This window comes from Anguilla rostrata, chromosome 5 (assembly GCF_018555375.3).
Source record: "Anguilla rostrata isolate EN2019 chromosome 5, ASM1855537v3, whole genome shotgun sequence".
In the NCBI taxonomy this organism is placed as follows: Eukaryota; Metazoa; Chordata; class Actinopteri; order Anguilliformes; family Anguillidae; genus Anguilla; species Anguilla rostrata.
Window position 1 is genome coordinate 3,973,972 of NC_057937.1, and position 18,245 is coordinate 3,992,216.

General features: G+C 39.9%; 3 protein-coding genes across 3 annotated transcripts in view; all 3 read right to left on the reverse strand.

The window, feature by feature from the left end:
- The window catches only part of LOC135256028 (mucin-5AC-like), a 181,088-nt gene that overhangs the window by 931 nt on the left and 161,912 nt on the right, over positions 1-18,245 (reverse strand). The window contains exons 51-61 of the mRNA XM_064337900.1: positions 3,517-3,688; positions 3,211-3,404; positions 2,911-3,032; positions 2,706-2,767; positions 2,441-2,541; positions 2,164-2,335; positions 1,858-2,051; positions 1,553-1,674; positions 1,009-1,070; positions 730-830; positions 159-376 (exon numbers count right to left, since the gene is read on the reverse strand). Coding sequence (XP_064193970.1) covers positions 159-376; positions 730-830; positions 1,009-1,070; positions 1,553-1,674; positions 1,858-2,051; positions 2,164-2,335; positions 2,441-2,541; positions 2,706-2,767; positions 2,911-3,032; positions 3,211-3,404; positions 3,517-3,688 — 1,520 coding nt within the window. The remainder of the gene's footprint in view (positions 1-158; positions 377-729; positions 831-1,008; positions 1,071-1,552; positions 1,675-1,857; positions 2,052-2,163; positions 2,336-2,440; positions 2,542-2,705; positions 2,768-2,910; positions 3,033-3,210; positions 3,405-3,516; positions 3,689-18,245) is intronic.
- Positions 4,089-7,526, reverse strand: LOC135256199 (mucin-2-like). Its single transcript, XM_064338042.1, has 3 exons — positions 4,834-7,526; positions 4,528-4,721; positions 4,089-4,114 (listed from the first exon to the last, which is right to left on the reverse strand). Exons 1-3 carry the CDS (start codon positions 7,410-7,412, stop codon positions 4,089-4,091), a joined length of 2,799 nt encoding a protein of 932 aa, XP_064194112.1. The 5' UTR covers positions 7,413-7,526.
- LOC135256000 (mucin-2-like) lies at positions 7,597-10,276 on the reverse strand. Its single transcript, XM_064337873.1, has 2 exons — positions 7,819-10,276; positions 7,597-7,618 (listed from the first exon to the last, which is right to left on the reverse strand). The coding sequence occupies exons 1-2, from the start codon at positions 10,161-10,163 to the stop codon at positions 7,597-7,599; spliced, it is 2,367 nt and encodes a 788-aa protein (XP_064193943.1). The 5' UTR covers positions 10,164-10,276.

Sequence of the window (18,245 nt, forward strand, 5' to 3'; positions counted from 1 at the left end):
ACACACACACACACGCATGCATGCACACGCACACACACACACACGCACATGCACACACACACACACACACACACACAGGCACATACACACACACACACACACGCATGCATGCACACGCACATGCTCACACACACACACACACACACTGCAGTACTTACACAAAGGAGGATCCAGAAGGGGAGGAGGATGATGGCGATACCGCAGGGGATGATGATGGCCAGGGCCCATCCAGGGAACCTGCCTGCAGTACTTGTGATCAGCAGGAGGACATGGCTGCTTGTGGTGGTGGGGCCTGCGGTGGTGCTTGTGGTGACAGGGGCTGGGGGAAGGGCTGCGGCGGTGGGGGCTGTAGGAGGGGGAGCGGTGGGGGCCAGGCCTAAAAGTACAAAATCAATGAGCGGCAAACAGGGACTTTATTCTACCAAAAAAAAGAGATTCTGGGCCATGTTTTGGCATCTTCGGTAGCAAAAGCAGTTATCGCCCCCTACCTGGTTTGCACATTTCATGACCTGCAGTAAATCAGTTTGTGTCCACAAAGAGGGACCATCTCTATCCTTGCCAAACTGTCTAAAATATGCTTCTGCTAAGTAAATACAAGGAGCAGGCTGAATTCCTTTCATGAGTGGTGATGCATTAAGTTTTATCAAATATAGTTAATGTGATGTAATTCACAGCTTATCAAAATTAAAATGTAAAAAACAGCTGCAGATGTTGTAGGGAAAAACGTACCGCTAACTTTCAGTATTTCAATCAAGAATTCGCTTGGCTGTTTGATGTCATCTGGCTGAAAGACGTACTCCACACTGGCATTAATCTGGTTAGGCATATCCCTGTAGGATCATAAAAAAGAAGAATTGATAGAAGTTTGACTTCATGCTGATGAAATACACCTTTTATTGTATTTGACCACAAGGACAGGTTTGCAACTTGCCTCCATAAATATTTGTGAGAACAGTTTTGTTTTTAATCACCATGATGTCATATAAGGCACACAGGTTAGGGACTTACGTATAATTTGCTTGCCGAAAGTTGAAAGGATTTGCATCAGGTTTGGTCAACATTATGTTCAACTAAATGGTCAAAGCAGAAACAGAGGAGTTTAAAAAGACTTCATACATACATACTTACATACATTTAATGCATCAAATTCTTTCTGTCCACATAATAATCACTGGCAAATATATTTTAGCACTAAGCAGTGAAGTTTTTAAAAAGATTAAATGGAAAAAAACAGCCAAAGCTTGCAGTTACAATTTAAGAATTTAGCAGGCACTCTTGTGACTTACACAGCTTATATTTTTAAATACAGTCCTTTTGGAATTAGTGACTAGTCCTACTCATTACATTACAGTAATTTATCAGTGACTTCCAAAACTTTTTTTGCATTTCTACAGGGTACCCATTTATGCAGATGTATAGACGGTATACTGAAGCAATTTTGGCTAAGTTCCTTGCAAAAAAGATACAACAGCAGTATTTCACCAGGGAATATAGCCTGCTGCAGAGAATACAGGACTAGGTTCCTGACCATTATAGTATGCAGAAAGCTCACCAGTTGGTTGATGGAGTCCTGGATGAGTTTGTATGTATTGTTCCTCTGCTGAACATTTTCCGGCATGCTCACGTCCGGTATCTTATAGCCCAACCTCACAGCAAAGGAATGATCGGATAGTTCTGAGGAAAAAAAATGTACTTCATTTCATTCCACTTGCTCAACATGAACTCTTCAGCGGTAATAGCATCCCCGAGAGAAAAAGATATATATGAAAAAGCAAAATTGTCCCCTAGACATTGTGAATTAGAAAAGATGGAGAGGCCAGATGTAAAGATAGGTTGTGGTGTGTGAACATGACCTACTTTGATAAGTGATGTTCTGCACACTGACTGGATCGTTCAGTTGTTTTACACTGATCAGCGTTCTCAAGTGAACGGTCGGTTGACGTAAACGGGCATCGAAGTGCTTGTCAGCCAGAGTGAGAATCTCGCGTTCACTGGGGACAGGCATGATGGTGTGGAACACAAGTTGAATAAAGATGAACACGTTGCCAATGCTGCAGAAAGACAAAAAGACAAGATTAGTTTGTCCATTGAAAAGACCTTGGGATCGCTATTTCTACAGGTGGACCCCAACTGTAAAATCTAAATATAAAAATGGGAACATACATGCTACTCGGACTTGTGCTGTTTGGAGATGTAATTGAGGTCATCATTCCAGAGAATGTTGGCGCTACTGTAGCTGAACTTGGCGCAACTGTTGTGGTTGGTGCTCCAGTAGTTGGAGCAGCTGAAGCAGCAGGAAATTCAGGTGTAGTGGGGGCTGTGGTGGGTGCCAGGCCTGAAAGAACAATAACAATGAGTGACTGAAACTAACCAATCAAGGACTTTATTCCAACAGATTAAAATGTAAAAACACTTGTTGATGTTGTAGGGAGAAACCTACCGCTAGCGTTCAGGACTGCAGTTAAGAATTTGCTTGGCTCATTGATGTCACCTTTCTGATAGACGTACTCCACAGTGGCATTAATCTGGTTAGGTGTGATCCTGTAGGAAAATAAAAAAGGAAGAGATTTCATGCTGATGATATACACCATTTATACATTTGACCACAAGGATAAGACTGGAACTTGCCTCAGTTAATCTTTATCAAAAAAGTTCTGTTCACAATCAATAGGAAATCATTCAAGGCACCCAGGTTTTGGACTTACGTAAAAATTGCTTGCGGGAAGTGGAAAGGATTTTCTTTAGGTTGGATCAGCATTAGGTTCAGCTAAAAAGCAGAGGAAAAAGCGTAAAAAGAAGTTTAAAAAAGAATGAATAAACAATAAGGACATCCTCACTACCTTGTGAGCTTTAATCTTATGATCGGCTGACCAGTGACTAGCATGTTCAGGGTTGCTGCAGAAAGCTCACCAGTTTGTCGATTGCATCCTGGATGAGTTTGTATGTCTCATTCCTGAGTTCAGGGTTTTCTGGAATGTGCACGTCGTTTATCCGATAGCCCAGTGTCATATCAAAGGAATGATCGGATAGTTCTGAGGAATAAATAAAACTTCATTTCATTGTGCTTGCTTAACATAAACTGTTAAGAAAATGAAATCTGTAACATTTCATATGTACCAGTAAAACGGCCTTCTAGGCATCGTGAATTAAATAGATATGGTGGTCTCAGGGGCCAGATGTAAAGGTAGGGTTTGTGGACATGTGACTTACGCTGATAAGTAATATTCTGCACTCTCACTGGATCATTCAAGTCCGTCATGTTGCTCGGCGCTTTCACTGTATCGTTCATCTGCCATAGACGAGCATCCAAGAGAGTTTGGGCCATAGTGACAATCTCACTCTCGCTGGGGACGGTCTTGACGGTGTCGAACACAAGCCGAATACAGATGAAAACCGAGCCCATGCTGCAGAAACACGTGGAGGCAACATTAGGATTTTCCATTGGAGGAAAGGTTGGATCGCTATTTCAACGGGTGGACCTCAACCGTAAAATCAAATATTAAAATGTGTACATACGTTCCATGTGGACTTGTGCTGGTTTGAAATGCAGTGGGGGTCATCATTCCAGAGATTGTTTGGGTTATTGTGGCTGCAGTTGGGGCAGTTGTTGTGGTTGGTTCTCCAGTTGTCTGAACAGCTGTTGTAGTGAGAGGTTCAGTTGTAGTGGGGGCTGTGGTGGGGGCCAGGCCTGAAAGTACAACATCAATGAGTGACTGAAACTAACCAATCAAGGACTTTATTCCAACAAATTCAAATGTAAAAACACTTGTTGATGTTGTAGGGAGAAACCTACCGCTAGCGTTCAGGACTGCAGTTAAGAATTTGCTTGGCTCATTGATGTCACCTTTCTGATAGACGTACTCCACAGTGGCATTAATCTGGTTAGGTGTGATCCTGAAGGAAAATAAAAAAGGAAGAGGTTTCATGCTGATGATTACACCATTTCAACATTTACACAAGTATAAGACTGGAACTTGCCTCAGTTAATCTTTCATCAAAAAAGTTCTGTTCATAATCAATAGGAAATCATACAAGGCACCCAGGTTTTGACTTACGTTAAAAATTGCTTGGGAAGTGGAAAGATTTTCTTAGGTTGGATCAGCATTAGGTTCAGCTAAAAAGCAGAGGAAAAGCGTTAAAAAGAATGAATAAACATAAGGACATCCTCACTACCTGTGAGCTTTAATCTTATGATCAGCTGACCAGTGACTAGCATGTTCAGGTTCTGCAGAAGCTCACCAGCTTGTCGATGCATCCTGGATGAGTTTGTATGTCTCATTCGAGTTCAGGTTTTCTGGAATGGCACGTTCGTTTATCCGATAGCCCAGTGTCATATCAAACGAATGATCGGAATAGTTCTGAGGAATAAATAAAACTTCATTTCATTGTGCTTGCTTACATAAATGTTAAGAAAATGAAATCTGTAACATTTCATATGTACCAGTAAACGGCCTTCTAGGCATCGTGAATTAATAGAATGGTGGTTCAGGAGCCAGATGTAAGGTAGGTTTGTGGACATGGACTTACGCTGATAAGTAATATTCTGCACTCTCACTGGATCATTCAAGTCCGTCATGTTGCTCGGCGCTTTCACTGTATCGTTCATCTGCCATAGACGAGCATCCAAGAGAGTTTGGGCCATAGTGACAATCTCACTCTCGCTGGGGACGGTCTTGATGGTGTCGAACACAAGCCGAATACAGATGAAAACCGAGCCCATGCTGCAGAAACACAAGGAGGCACCATTAGGATTGTCCATTGAAGGAAAGGTTCGATCTCTATTTCAGTGGGTGGACCTCAACCGTAAAATCAAATATTAAAATGTGTACGTACATTCCATGTGGACTTGTGTTGGTTTGAGCTGAAGCGGTGGTCATCATTCCAGAGATTGTTTGTGTTATTGTGGTTGTAGTTAGGGCAATTATTGTGGTTGGTTTTCCACTTGTTTGAAAAAATGTTGTGGTGGGTGGTTCAATTGAAGTTGCTACACTAGTTGTGGTTGGACTGTAATTTTTACTTGCAGGATTTTTTGTTGTTGAAGCTCCAGTTGCATTTGGATTTCCAGTTGTTGTAGAAATGTTTGTTGGAGTTAAAGTTTTTGTTTTAGCAACTGTGGTTTGTGCTATTGATGCTGTTTGAGAAACGGTGTTAGTTGTTGGAAGATTTGTGGTGTTTTGAGCTTCATTTGTACTTCTAGATGTGGTTGGAACCTCAGTTGTAGTTTCTGGAGTTGTGGTTAGTTGAGGAACTCCAGTTGTAGTTTTAGTCATTTTGGTTGGTGTTGCAGTTGTTGCTTGAGCAACTGCTGTGGTCGGAGATTCTGTTGTAGTTTTTGGAGCTATACTTATTGTTGTTGGCTGATTTGTCGTGGTGGGAGCGTCAGTTGTTGTTTGTTTATTTATTGTGCTTGGAACTCCAGTTGTAGTTTGAGCAGGTGTGGTTGTTGCTATTGTCTTACTATATTCAACTGTTTTGGTTGTTGGTATTGTTTCAGCAACTAGTATAGTTTGAGCAACTGTTATGGTTGGTACCACTGTTATTTGACCAGCTGTTGTTGTGGGAGGTTCAGTTTCAGTTGTAGCAGTTTCACTTGCAGTTGAAGTAGTCAATGCTGTGGTTGGAGATGCAGTTGTAGTTGGAGATGTTGTGGCTTGTGCTATTGTTGTTTCTTGACCAACTGTTGTGGTGACTGAGTCAGTTCTAGCTGTTGGTGTTTCAATTGTAGTTGGAAGGTTTGTTGTGGTTGGAGTTTCAGTTTTAGATGGAATACTTGATGTGGTTGCAACTGCATTAGTTTGAGTAACAGTTGGGGTGGGAGGTTCAGTTGAAATTGAAACTAAGCCTGATGAATATTCTGTGGTTGTTAGCGTTGCTTCCTTTGTTGTTTGAGACTTGCAGTTTTTATTGTTGTGGATTGATATTCCATCATTGTTGCACCCATTGTTGTAGTCAAGAGCTGGAATTGTAGGTTTTGGAAGATTTTCGTGGGTTGGAGCTTCAGTTGTACTCGGAGGAACATTTGTTGTTGGAGGTACAGCTGGAGAAATTTTGGTTGGTGTTGCAGCTGTTGAGTGAGCAACTCCTTTGGTTAGTGGAATAGATGTTTGAGCGACTGTTATGGTCTGAGGCTCACTTGTCATTCTTGGAGCTGCACTTGTTGAGCTGCACCACTTTGTAGTGGTTGGAGCTTCAGTTGTAGGTGAAATATTTGATGTGACTGCAACTGCAGTTGCAGTTGAACCAATTGTTGTGGGATGAGCTACAGGTGTAGTCTGAGCAACTGTAGTCTCTGGTTCATTTGCTGTTTGAACAACAGTTGTGGTGGGAAGTTCAGTTGTAGTTTTTGGCGCTTCAGTTGTAGTTGAAGTAGTAAATGTTGTGGTTGTTAATTCAGTTGTAATTGGAACATTTGTTGTTATTTGAGCTGCAGTTGTAGTTGGAGAAAGTTTGGTTGGTGTTGCGTTAGTTGTTGGAGAAACTGCTGTGTTTGGTGCAATTGTCGTTTGAGCTGCTGTTATGGTGGGAGATTCAGTTGCAGTTGTTGGTGTTTCACTTGTAGTTGCTGGAAGATTTGTCATTGTAGTTTCAATTTTATTTGGAGTACTTGATGTGGTTGGAACCAGAGTTGTTGGAACATTTGTTGTGGTTAGTCCTACAGTTGTTTGAATAACTGTTGTGGTGGGAGATTCACCTGTTGCAACACTGGTTGTGGTTGGAGCTACAGTTGAACTTGGTAGAATAGTTGTTGTTGGGGCTACAGTTGTAGTTGGAGAAATTTTGTTTGGTGTTGCAGTAGTTGTTTGAGGAATTCCTTTGGTTAAGGGAATTGTTTTTTGAGCAACTGTCATGGTCCGAGGCTCACTAGTCGTTCTCGGAGCTGCTCTCGTAGGTGTTGAGCTGCACCACTTTGTAGTGGTTGGAGCTTCAGTTATAGGTGAAATACTTGATATGTTTGCAACTGCAGTTGGACCAATTGTTGTGGTTGGAGCTACCGTTGTAGTTTGAGCAACTGTAGTCTTCAGTACTCTTGTTGTTTGAGCATGGGTTGTGGGTTCAGGTGTGGTTTTTGGAGCTTCAGTTGTAGTTGAAGTAGTAAATGTCACAGTTGTAAATTCCATATTAATTGGAACATTTGTTGTTATTCGAGCTGCAGTTGTCATCGGAGAAATCGTTGTGGCTTTCCCTTGTGTTGTTTGACTAACTGTTATGGTGGGAGATTCAGTTGTAGTTGTTGGTATTTCACTTGTAGTTGTTGGAAGATTTGTTGTAGTTTCAATTTTATTTGGAGTACTTGATGTGGTTGGAACTACAGCTGAAACACTGTTGCTGGTAAGAGCTGCCGTTGTACTTGAAAGAATAGTTGTTGTTGGAACTATTGTTGCAGTTTGAGCAACTGTTGTTGTTAGTACCATTGTTATTTGACCAACTGTTGTTGTGGGAGGTTCCGTTTCACTTGTAGCAGTTTCACTTGTAGTTGAAGAAGTAAATGTCGGGGTTGGAGATGCAGTTGTAGTTGGCAACGTTGTTATGGCTTGTGCTATTGCTGTTTCTTGACCAGCTGTTGTGGTGACTGAGTCAGTTCTAGCTGTTGGTGTTTCAATTGTAGTTGGAAGGTTTGCTGTGGTTGGAGTTTCAGTTTTAGATGGAATACTTGATGTGGTTGTGACTGCAGTAGTTTTAGTATCTCTTGGGGTGGGAGGTTCAGTTGAAATTGAAACTAAGCCTAATGAATATTCTGTGGTTGTTAGCGTTGCTTCCTTTGTTGTTTGAGGCTTGTGGTCTTTATTGTTGTGGATTGATCCTCCATCATTGTTGCACCCATTGTTGTAGCCAGGAGCTTCAATTGTAAGTTTTGGAAGATTTTCGTGAGTTGGAGCTTGAGTTGTACTCGAAGGAATTTTTGTTGTTGGAGCTACAGTTGTAGCTGGAGAAATTTTGGTTGGTGTTGCAGCTGTTGTATGAGCAACTCCTTTGGTTAGTGGAATAGTTTTTTGAGCGACTGTTATGGTCTGAGGCTCACTTGTCATTCTTGGAGCTGCACTTGCTGAGCTGCACCACTTTGTAGTGGTTGGAGCTTCAGCTGTAGGTGAAATATTTGATGTGACTGCAACTGCAGTTGTAGTTGAACCAATTGTTGTGGGATGAACTACAGTTGTAGTTTGAGCAACTGTAGTCTTTGGTTCTTTTGCTGTTTGAACACCAGTTGTGGTGGGAAGTTCAGTTGTAGTTTTTGGAGCTTCAGTTGTAGTTGAAGTAATAAATGTTGTGGTCGTTAATTCAGTTGTAATTGGAACATTTGTTCTTATTTGAGCTGCAGTTGTAGTTGGAGAAAGTTTGGTTGGTGTTGAAGTAGTTGTTTGTGTTTGAGAAACTCCTGTGTTTGGTGCAATTGTTGTTTGATCATCTGTTATGGTGGGAGATTCAGTTGTAGTTGTTAGTGTTTCACTTGTGGTTGTTGGAAGATTTGTCATTGTAGTTTCAATGTTATTTGGAGTACTTGATGTGGTTGGAACCAGAGTTGTTGGAACATTTGTAGTGGTTAGTCCTACAGTTGTTTGAATAACTGTTGTGGTGGGAGATTCACCTGTTGCAACACTGGTTGTGGTTGGAGCTACAGTTGAACTTGGAAGAATAGTTGTTGTTGGTGTTGCAGTAGTTGTTTGAGCAATTCCTTTGGTTAAGGGAATTGTTGTTTGAGCAACTGTCATGGTCCGAGGCTCACTAGTTGTTCTTGGAGCTGCTCTTGTAGTTGTTGAGCTGCACCACTTTGTAGTGGTTGGAGCTTCAGTTATAGGTGAAATACTTGACATATTTGCAACTGCAGTTGGACCACTTGTTGTGGGTGGAGCTACAGTTGTAGTTTGAGCAACTGTAGTCTTCGGTACTCTTGTTGTTTGAGCATGGGTTGTGGGGGGAGGTTCAGTTGTAGTTGTTGGTATTTCATTTGTAGTTGTTGGAAGATTTGTTGTTGTAGTTTCCATTTTATTTGGAGTACTTGATGTGGTTGGAACTACAGCTGAAACACTGTTTCTGGTAAGAGCAGCTGTTGTACTTGAAAGAATAGTTGTTGTTGGAACTATTGTTGTAGTTTGAGCAACTGTTGTCGTTGGTACCATTGTTATTTGACCAGCTGTTGTTGTGGGAGGTTCCGTTTCACTTGTAGCAGTTTCACTTGTAGTTGAAGTAGTAAATGTTGGGGTTGGAGATGCAGTTGTAGTTGGCAACGTTGTTGTGGCTTGTGCTATTGTTGTTTCTTGATCAACTGTTGTGGTGACTGAGTCAGTTCTAGCTGTTGGTGTTTCAATTGTAGTTGGAAGGTTTGTTGCGGTTGGAGTTTCGGTTTTAGATGGAATACTTGATGTGGTTACGACTGTAGTAGTTTGAGTATCTCTTGGGGTGGGAGGTTCAGTTGAAATTGAAACTAAGCCTGATGAATATTCTGTGGTTGTTAGCGTTGCTTCCTTTGTTGTTTGAGGCTTGTGGTCTTTATTGTTGTGGATTGATCCTCCATCATTGTTGCACCCATTGTTGTAGCCAGGAGCTTCAATTGTAAGTTTTGGAAGATTTTCGTGGGTTGGAGCTTGAGTTGTACTCAATGGAATAGTTGTTGTTGCAGCTACAGTTGTAGCTGGAGAATTTTTGGTTGGTGTTGCAGCTGTTGTATGAGCAACTCCTTTGGTTAGTGGAATAGTTGTTTGAGCAACTGTTATGGTCCGAGGCTCACTTGTCATTCTTGGAGCTGCACTTGTTGAGTTGCACCACTTTGTAGTGGTTGGAGCTTCAGTTGTAGGTGAAATATTTGATATGACTGCAACTGCAGTTGAACCAATTGTTGTGGGATGAGCTACAGTTGTAGTTTGAGCAACTGTAGTCTTTGGTTCTTTTTCTGTTTGAACAACAGTTGTGGTGGGAAGTTCAGTTGTATTTTTTGGAGCTTCAGTTGTAGTTGAAGTAGTAAATGTTGTGGTTGTTAATTCAGTTATAATTGGAAGATTTGTTGTTATTTGAGCTACAGTTGCAGTTGGAGAAAGTTTGGTTGGTGTTGCAGTAGTTGTTTCAGAAACCACTGTGTTTGGTGCAATTGTTGTTTGAGCATCTGTTCTGGTGGGAGCTTCAGTTGTAGTTGTTGGTGTTTCACTTGTGGTTGTTGAAAGATTTGTCATTGTAGTTTCAATGTTATTTGGAGTACTTGAGGTGGTTGGAACCAGAGTTGTTGGAACATTTGTTGTGGTTAGTCCTACAGTTGTTTGAATAACTGTTGTGGTGGGAGATTCACTTGTTGCAACACTGGTTGTGGTTGGAGCTGCGGTTGTGCTTGGAAGAATAGTTGTTGTTGGGGCTACAGTTGTAGTTTGAGCAACTGTAGTCTCTGGTACTCTTGTTGTTTGAGCATGGGTAGTGGTGGGAGGTTCAGTTGTAGTTTTTGGAGCTTCAGTTTTAGTTGAAGTAGTAAATGTTGTGGTTGTAAATTCAGTGTTAATTGGAACATCTGTTGTTATTTGAGCTGCAGTCGGAGTTGTTGAAATTGTTGTGGCTTGTGCTCTTGTTGTTTGACTAACTGTTATGCTGGAAGATTCAGTTGTAGTTGTTGGTGTTTCATTTGTAGTTGCTGGAAGATTTGTTCTTCTTGTAGTTTCAATTTTATTTGGAGTACTTGTGGTTGGAATTATAGTTGTTGTTTGAGACTTGCATTTCTTGTTGTTGTGGACTGATTCTCCATGGTTCTTGCACCCATTTTTCTCACACTTCGATCTGTTGGGACAGTGAGGATTGAGTATTATATCCAAATTTGATAATTAATTATTAGGGTGAGCAACCTGTTAGATTAACTTTATCAAATTGTACAACTCTACAATTAAAAAATTAAAATAAAGGAATGTAAGTTACAAGAATATACAACATCTAACCTAAAGGTCAACTATCTTAAAAACAATGAATATTACAGACATGGCAGGTTACAGTCACAAAAGAAATGAATTATAGAAAATACCAACCCACAGATTGTTTCGCCTAAGTTAGCCCCAAGAGAGCCAAGATGTGCTGTAATACCAAGACCAAACACCAAGAAACACCAGGCCCAGATGGCAACAGCAAAAGTCAACCCAAATTTTCACCGCAACAGATCTAAACTGGCTGATGTTAAACTGATGATGACGGACTAAAGTAAAGAAAGGCCCTCGTTTTATGTAGTTGAAAGAGGGGGGAGGGACTCCCGCCTCCTCCTGGTCCATGTACACTTAATGAATGATCATGGGAGGATGGTGGGGCTGATAGGTCTGGTGTGCAATAATACAATAATATAAAAGCTATAAATACAACATTGCAATCCTTGAATCTGTCTGAAGCTTTGGTTGTTGTTGAAGCCACAGTTCTTGTTGATTGAACACTTGTCAGAGAATCATTCGTTGGAATGCCTGTTGTAGTAGATGATGTATTTTTGGCTGGATCGCAACAGCGGGGCCAGCTCTATAAACGTGAATGTCTGTGACTGAGTGAGTGATGAAGTTACACCATTGGTCGGCCAAATTATGAAGTTACACCATTGGTCGGCCAGATGAAGTGTGTTAGGTCCAGCCATATCCTAGGTTTTGACCTGGTCTTGTTAGTTGTTGGAGTGCTAGCATGTTTGCTCATTTGTTTAAGGATGTGTAATGGCTTGTTTTTTTTGTAAAACCAGCAAAAAGTAAACAAAAATATATTTAATTTATTGCCCTTAGCATACAAGACATATCTAAGTGACAGCCTATTCTCTAAAGAGAGGACTGTTACGTTTGAAGTCACAGAACTCCCAACAGTAGCAATGAACTGACGCCCTTTAGATATTATTGGCAGTCTTCCATCCAAATACATGCTGTGCAACATTTCATTTCTACTGTCCTTGATTCTCTGCGGTAAAACTGCTTACAAAAATCTTGTTCATGGCATCACAAACATGAGCAAAAAACAAACTGCGAAACTGTGAAATCGTGACATTGTGTCTCTTATTACAGGTGAAGTATTGATATAACAATAGCACATAGCAATTTAAGTTTTCTTAATCACCAGTACAGTTTTTTAAGCACTTGTCAGATTGTTTCTTGTGGTGTTGTGTATTTAGCGAATGCATCTAACATTAACTAATTTACTGTGCTGAATGATGCATCTGAGAAAGCTTGCAAAATCTTTTTTTGCATCTGTGTGCTCCAGGATTTTTCCTTCTGCACTCGTTTGTTGTCCTTTATTTGGGAACCACCGGATTGGCCTTTGGACTGGCTAATGCATGGTGACCTCCTTTTCTAAAATTCTCTTCCACTTACAGTATAAGTTCAGAATGCACTAATTACTTGTTGTTCTTGTAACTAGTTGGGCTAGCCATAAATTAGCCAGTTAAATGGCACCATGTGCATTGTGTAGAACCCAGAGCTGCGTATACAAGAAGCACACATCTTGTGCACAAGTCAGTCTCCCCGTTTCCTGTGCCTGAAGCTGACCAGCACATTTCAGCTGCAATAAAAAAAAAAATTTTAAATAAAAAAACTAGAAGAGTGCACTCAGTAGAGTGCAGATCTCCACCAGGTGAAGCAGTTGTTGCTCACTTGCGGCCCCTACTGGCCGGTTAGAGATTAGCTGCGGACAGATACACAAACACACATGCGACCAAATGCATCCCCTCCAGGCTCCTGCCTGGCAGAGATAAAAAATGGTGCAAAAAAGCGACCTGCCTGGCTTGTCTCTTACTGAAATCATTACACAATTACTCTCCGGAGCTCTGGTAGGTACAGTACATGCCGCCCCTTAAATAAAAATCTTGGCCTGAAAACTTTTTTTCAAAAATTAAGTGTCAATCTTACCTCATTTGTGAATCTCCATTTATTTCCCCAAAAATGCAGGCTGTGATCAGTGAAGAAGAAAATCAGTGATCAGCTACAGATTAACATACATGAGGAACAGAAAGCGTGTTTTATTTAATATCTACCAATCCTGCGTCATATATAGTCACACACACATAGCATCAAAGAGGTTAAAGGTTCTGGTAAAGGTTCTAATTAAAGGCCTTTTCCTCAAGTATGGCAACTGATTATCGAGTCATTTTTCAGCTACCCGGTAGTATGTCTTAATTTAAGATACAATGATTCATAACGATACAATGCTTTCCTATCAACTCGCTTGCCTTTCTGTAGTACAAGGCAACAACAATATTTACACGTGTACTTTAATTTTGAATTCAGAATTACATTATGCTGAGATCCCGAATGACAACCTATTGAGATGGTTGCCTAGAATTTGCATATTTAGAAAAAGGCAGCTGGACATCCCTGCAAGTAATTATTTATGTCATGTGGTACACATCGAGCTGAAATAGAAATCTCAAATATTCCCCGTAAGATAACCAGGGTGAGGTATAGAATACTTACCCAGTATAAGCAAGATGCTTAATATTCTTCTGGCCTTCAGTCGCAGACATTTGGAGGGAGCTGATCTAAAATAGAAAAACAGAGGTGAAAATATTAATGGCCATGCAAACAGATGTCATTGACCATACTGATATAATCCCTTTATTCTGTATATTGATATGATATATTAAGTACTTGTATGCTTAATAAAGCATGGTCCCATCAGAATTGAGGACAAAATAGTGTACTTTGTGAAATCCATATTTAAACACATACACAACGAAAGACATTGTTTTTGAAGCTTGGTAAACTTGAAGAGATTAAGCATCTTAAGTCTTTCCTCATAGCTTGTATCTTTCATACCAGGAATCAATTTTGTTGCACTTCTTTGAACTTTTTCCAGAGCCTGTATATCTTTTGGTCCCCAGAACTGCACGCAATACCCTAAGTGTGGTCTAACAAATGTATAAGATAAGTATAACTTCCTTGGATTTATACTTATCTGACATCTGTTGTGTAGTTGTTCCAGCGACCTTCAGTATGCAGTTATTGTGTGTCGCTTTGAATAAAAGCATCTGCCAAATAAAATCTAAGGTAATCTAATATTACATTGTTATATTTCTGAGGTATATGGTTAGAAATAATATATTGAAAGTTAATAAGTAAATATCCATAAGCATCATTTTCAATAATTTGAGTGGAATGGAAGTAAGTCATTATTGGAAGTACTACAACATATGAATTGAATGTTTACTAAGCCATTGATTAGAAATGATGTTAGCTTTGTGTGTGAAGTTGGCTACATGTAGATAGATAACATGCAAGCTGTATCAAATTCTGTTACCCTGATTTAAATAAGTGCTGGTGAATTACCAAGCTAGCTACGTTACAACTATAAACAGCAACAGCAGTTCCCATGGGGGGGGGGGGAGGTGGCATCATGATGGGAGAACAGAATTTGATATAAAAGCTACTCAACCTCAGTATCTAGCTGCCTAACGTAACTAGCTAAAAGTGACATTACAGGTCCACCAGGCCAACTCCATGTGGCTTTTCATTCATCCCCTTGGTTTTGACCTGTCGGCTTGTCTTTTTGTCTTTTTGTATCTAGGCTTCTTAGCATCTGCCATTGCAGCAGCTCACTAGCAACAAACACTTTGCTGGAATCTGATCCAGAACCACAGGCTCTGTAGCCATGCCCACACATAAAAGTGTGCCACACCCAGAAACATCCCGAACACATTTAGAATAACAAATACAGATAAAAGGCGCACAAATTCATTGAAAGTACGTTAAGACTGAGATTGCCAGTGCACCATAGATATGCCGTAGCATAGTTATTTTATCATATTTTCAAGTAAAATATCCTGCATACTATGCCAAAGATATTTCTGGCCCAAAACTAGTCAAACTAGTAGTGTTAGTGGTAATTCCTGAAATGTATCTACCTTTAAAATTTCTGTGAAAAAATATACGTTGAAGTTGATATTTAACGGTCTAGGAAACTAGATTCAAATTGTGGTCTCCCTGATTAAATTGTTGCAAGCAAAAAAATAATAATTACACCTACCTTGCATGTTTTAAGCATATTTTTGACTTGCTCTTAAAAACCAATACATTTTAAATGAATTTCAGTGTACAATGAACATAAAAGGTAAGGCATTTCACATTTAATTAATGTAAACGAACTTACCCCCTCCAGTTTTTATAGGTCATATTTTTATGCTCCAAACTGCAACCCAATCTGATTTCTTAAAAAATGAAAAACTTGTCTGTGCGCAGTAATTCTGAAATGAAACAGGCGGCTTAACTCTTGCATAGAAAATTAGCAGTCTGGTCCGTGCTTGTATCGACAGGTCACTTAAATGCACATCTGGGTGTGTGATAAAGCCTCTACTTTCATATATGTTGACGCAAGTTAGTGTTGACGTGGTTAGCCTTAATTTATTGCAAGGCAACAAAAGAAAGGGGAAGCTCTAATTAAAATTAATGGAACAGGTAATTATAGATTGTTGGTCTTCACCTGATTGTAGGCGGGGAAGGGGGGGGGGGGGGTCAATGTCTCTCACGGTTGCAATTAATTTTTTCCCCGCCTTGATGCGGCACCCCTCCAGACAGACGTAACTGCATGCGCCACCGATGCCTGGAACAGGCCCTGCTCCGCATTTCAGTCTGGGCCTAAAAAACAGCCGAGCGAGCACTACCCTGCATACAAGGTCCGGGATCCGGGTGCAACACCGATGCACTGAAATGAGTTTGTTGCCTATTTGGAGGCCAGGCCGGCATGTTATGGATCCGACCCTGGTTACTGTAATGGACTTGGGCCATAACCAGGTGTAATTCGACACTTTTGTTCTCCAGGGAGCATCCTGATATTTGCATTGTGGTTTGGTCCTGACATAAACCCAGTGTAGTTTGAAAAAATGATTCTTGTGGAGTAAATAAGCTTGCTTTTTTTGAAAGTACTAATCATGGTGTGCAGACTTTATTACCATTTTTCACATCCTATTCACATGCCATGTATGTTAAGCTGGCATAATTTGTATGTACTCTGTTTTACAAGGCTGCCCAACCCTGTTTTTAAGATCTACTGTACTGCTGGTCCTCCCTCCAACCCTAACAAAGCACACCTCATTCAACAGCCAGATTTCTCATTCAGCTGCCAATTAGTAGAATCGGGTGTGTCAAATTAGGGTTGAAAGGAGAACCCACAGGTAGGTAAATTTCCAGGAAAAGGGTTGGGTAGTCCTACTCTATTGATCAATGGATTGGCACCAGTCTAAATATGCAAGAATGTTCAGTATGTTTTGTTAATTGTAATTGGCATGTCATAGCCTGTAGCATATCAAACACAGAAACTAAAATGATGATAGAATAAAATGTATTTTGTAGTTGTAGTTTCGGTTGCCACTGGGTGATTGCTAATTTAAACAAACATATTTGCCAAGTCCCACGCTTTCATTGGACAGATTTGCTCTAACTGAATTACAATTCATAACTATTTTCTTTGCAATGTACAGTCACGGTTTTTGTCAAAGTGAGTCATGAAAGCAAAATTACATAGAAATGTGGGCACGTGAGTTTGGCGGCAGCAACATTCAGGTTACTGCACAGAGGGAATATTTTCAGTAAACAAACCAGCAGGATGTAACTTTACACCAAAAAGATACTACTTTTTAAAATCGAGTGGGTTTATGTGGCTTCCTCTTTGTGAAATTCATTGAGAAATCATAAGCTTACATGGTGCTTGCGTAGATCAATTGAGAGAATAGTAAGTATATACAGCAAAGGAAGGTGTTATACAATTACAGCTGGGTGGTGTCATAGTTGCTGATTAAAACATGCATATTTGCTAAGGCCCACACCTTGGTTGAATAGATGAAAATAGCCTTTGTAATGCAGTCATAGTGACTCATAGTGATGGAAAAATTAGTTTAGAAACATAGACACTCCACTCATCACTCTCCCATGAAATTCAGGTGTGCTAGGTGTAGCTGGCTTTTTCTCTGTACTTAGAAAAAAATTCAGAAACAATGACAAAAAAGTGCAATTCTATAGTTATTATTAATTTATTTTTATATGCATTCATTTTCCACAACTTTCCCAAACTGCAAAAAGTACTAGAAATAAAGAAAACATGAAATGAAAATAATTAAAATATTCAGCAAAGTGGATAAAGATAAAAATGCATATAACCCACTTAATGCTAATGTTCAGCACATGTTCATTTTAAATATATATATTAGCAGAAATATGCAGTTACAGTTTACAGTGAAGTTTACATTAATCATTTCTCCATTGTATTTCTATTGACCATTGATAATCACATTACAATAATCACATCAACCTGAATAATCTTTCATAAAAATTGAATGCAATAAACATATTGTGGTTAATAAATAATCATAGTCATTGATAGTAGCACGTACACAGTACTGTGTTACCTGGGTGTAATGTACCTGAGCAATTATGATAGTTCTTCTTATGTTTAACAGATATTCAGATAAAGATAACAGATACAGATGAATCAAGTAAACCATGCAGCCATGCAGTGGTTATTTATCATGTGCTAGAACACTCATAAAAGAACATTAATCATGATAAAATGTAAAAGGTACAGGAAACAGGATTCAAATTGTGGTTATATTCCCCAGAAGTGACTGTTGATTGTCTTCTTAATATTTATTTCAATTTTTTAACCCAATTATCACCATTAAAATAGTTAAAAACACCATCAGATTATTGTGACCTGTTGACCGGGGGGGGGGGGGGGGTAGCGCTAATTAACATTCCTATCCATAAGACACACCATATGTAAAACAATCCTCATTTCTTTTTGTTATGTAACTAATACCCAGTTAATGCCTACCACTGAAAACCTGGTGTTTAGCCAATAGGGAAAGCAAGCTAATTTCAGCACAGGCTGTAATATGTTCTTTTTTTTTTTTCTTTTTTTTGCAAGAATCATTTAAAAATATTTCTCAGCCGCTTGTAAATGCAAAAAAGTATTAAAACTACTCATCAGCACAAAAATCTTTCTCTCTTGTTTTTCAGATTCCAGCCGAACGTCCAAGCTCCACCCTCTCAGAGGGGATGAGTCCTGTACTGTTGTATGTGGTAGACCCGCCTCCTATGCCATCTCTTAATGGCGGCACAGCAACCACACAGGAGGCACTGCAACACAGAGGGAGAGAAACTCAGAGAGAGAGAGAGACAGCGAGAGAGAGAACATATACTGCAACACATAGTATAAACAGCAGTAAGAACAGTAAGAACACTGAGAGACAGAGGGAGAAAGACTAAGAGCGATGCACACAATACATGTCTACACACACATACTCACTCACTGACATACTCACTCACACGTTCACA

What these genes read in the sequence shown, in the direction of transcription:
- LOC135256000 (XM_064337873.1), bottom strand. Translation starts at nt 10,163, where the DNA reads ATGACAAATCTTTCAACAACCACAAGTGAAACACCAACAACTACAACT. An exon ending in GCTCCTGGCTACAACAATGG is followed by an intron (nt 7,619 to 7,818) that starts GTGCAACAATGA and finishes CTCCAACCACAG; the next exon opens with CAAACCTTCCAACTACAATT.
- LOC135256199 (XM_064338042.1), bottom strand. Translation starts at nt 7,412, where the DNA reads ATGGTACTAACAACAACAGTTGCTCAAACTGCAACAATAGTTCCAACA. An exon ending in AACACAAGTCCACATGGAAT is followed by an intron (nt 4,722 to 4,833) that starts GTACGTACACAT and finishes GTGTTTCTGCAG; the next exon opens with CATGGGCTCGGTTTTCATCT. An exon ending in GCAGAATATTACTTATCAGC is followed by an intron (nt 4,115 to 4,527) that starts GTAAGTCCATGT and finishes TCTGCTTTTTAG; the next exon opens with CTGAACCTAATGCTGATCCA.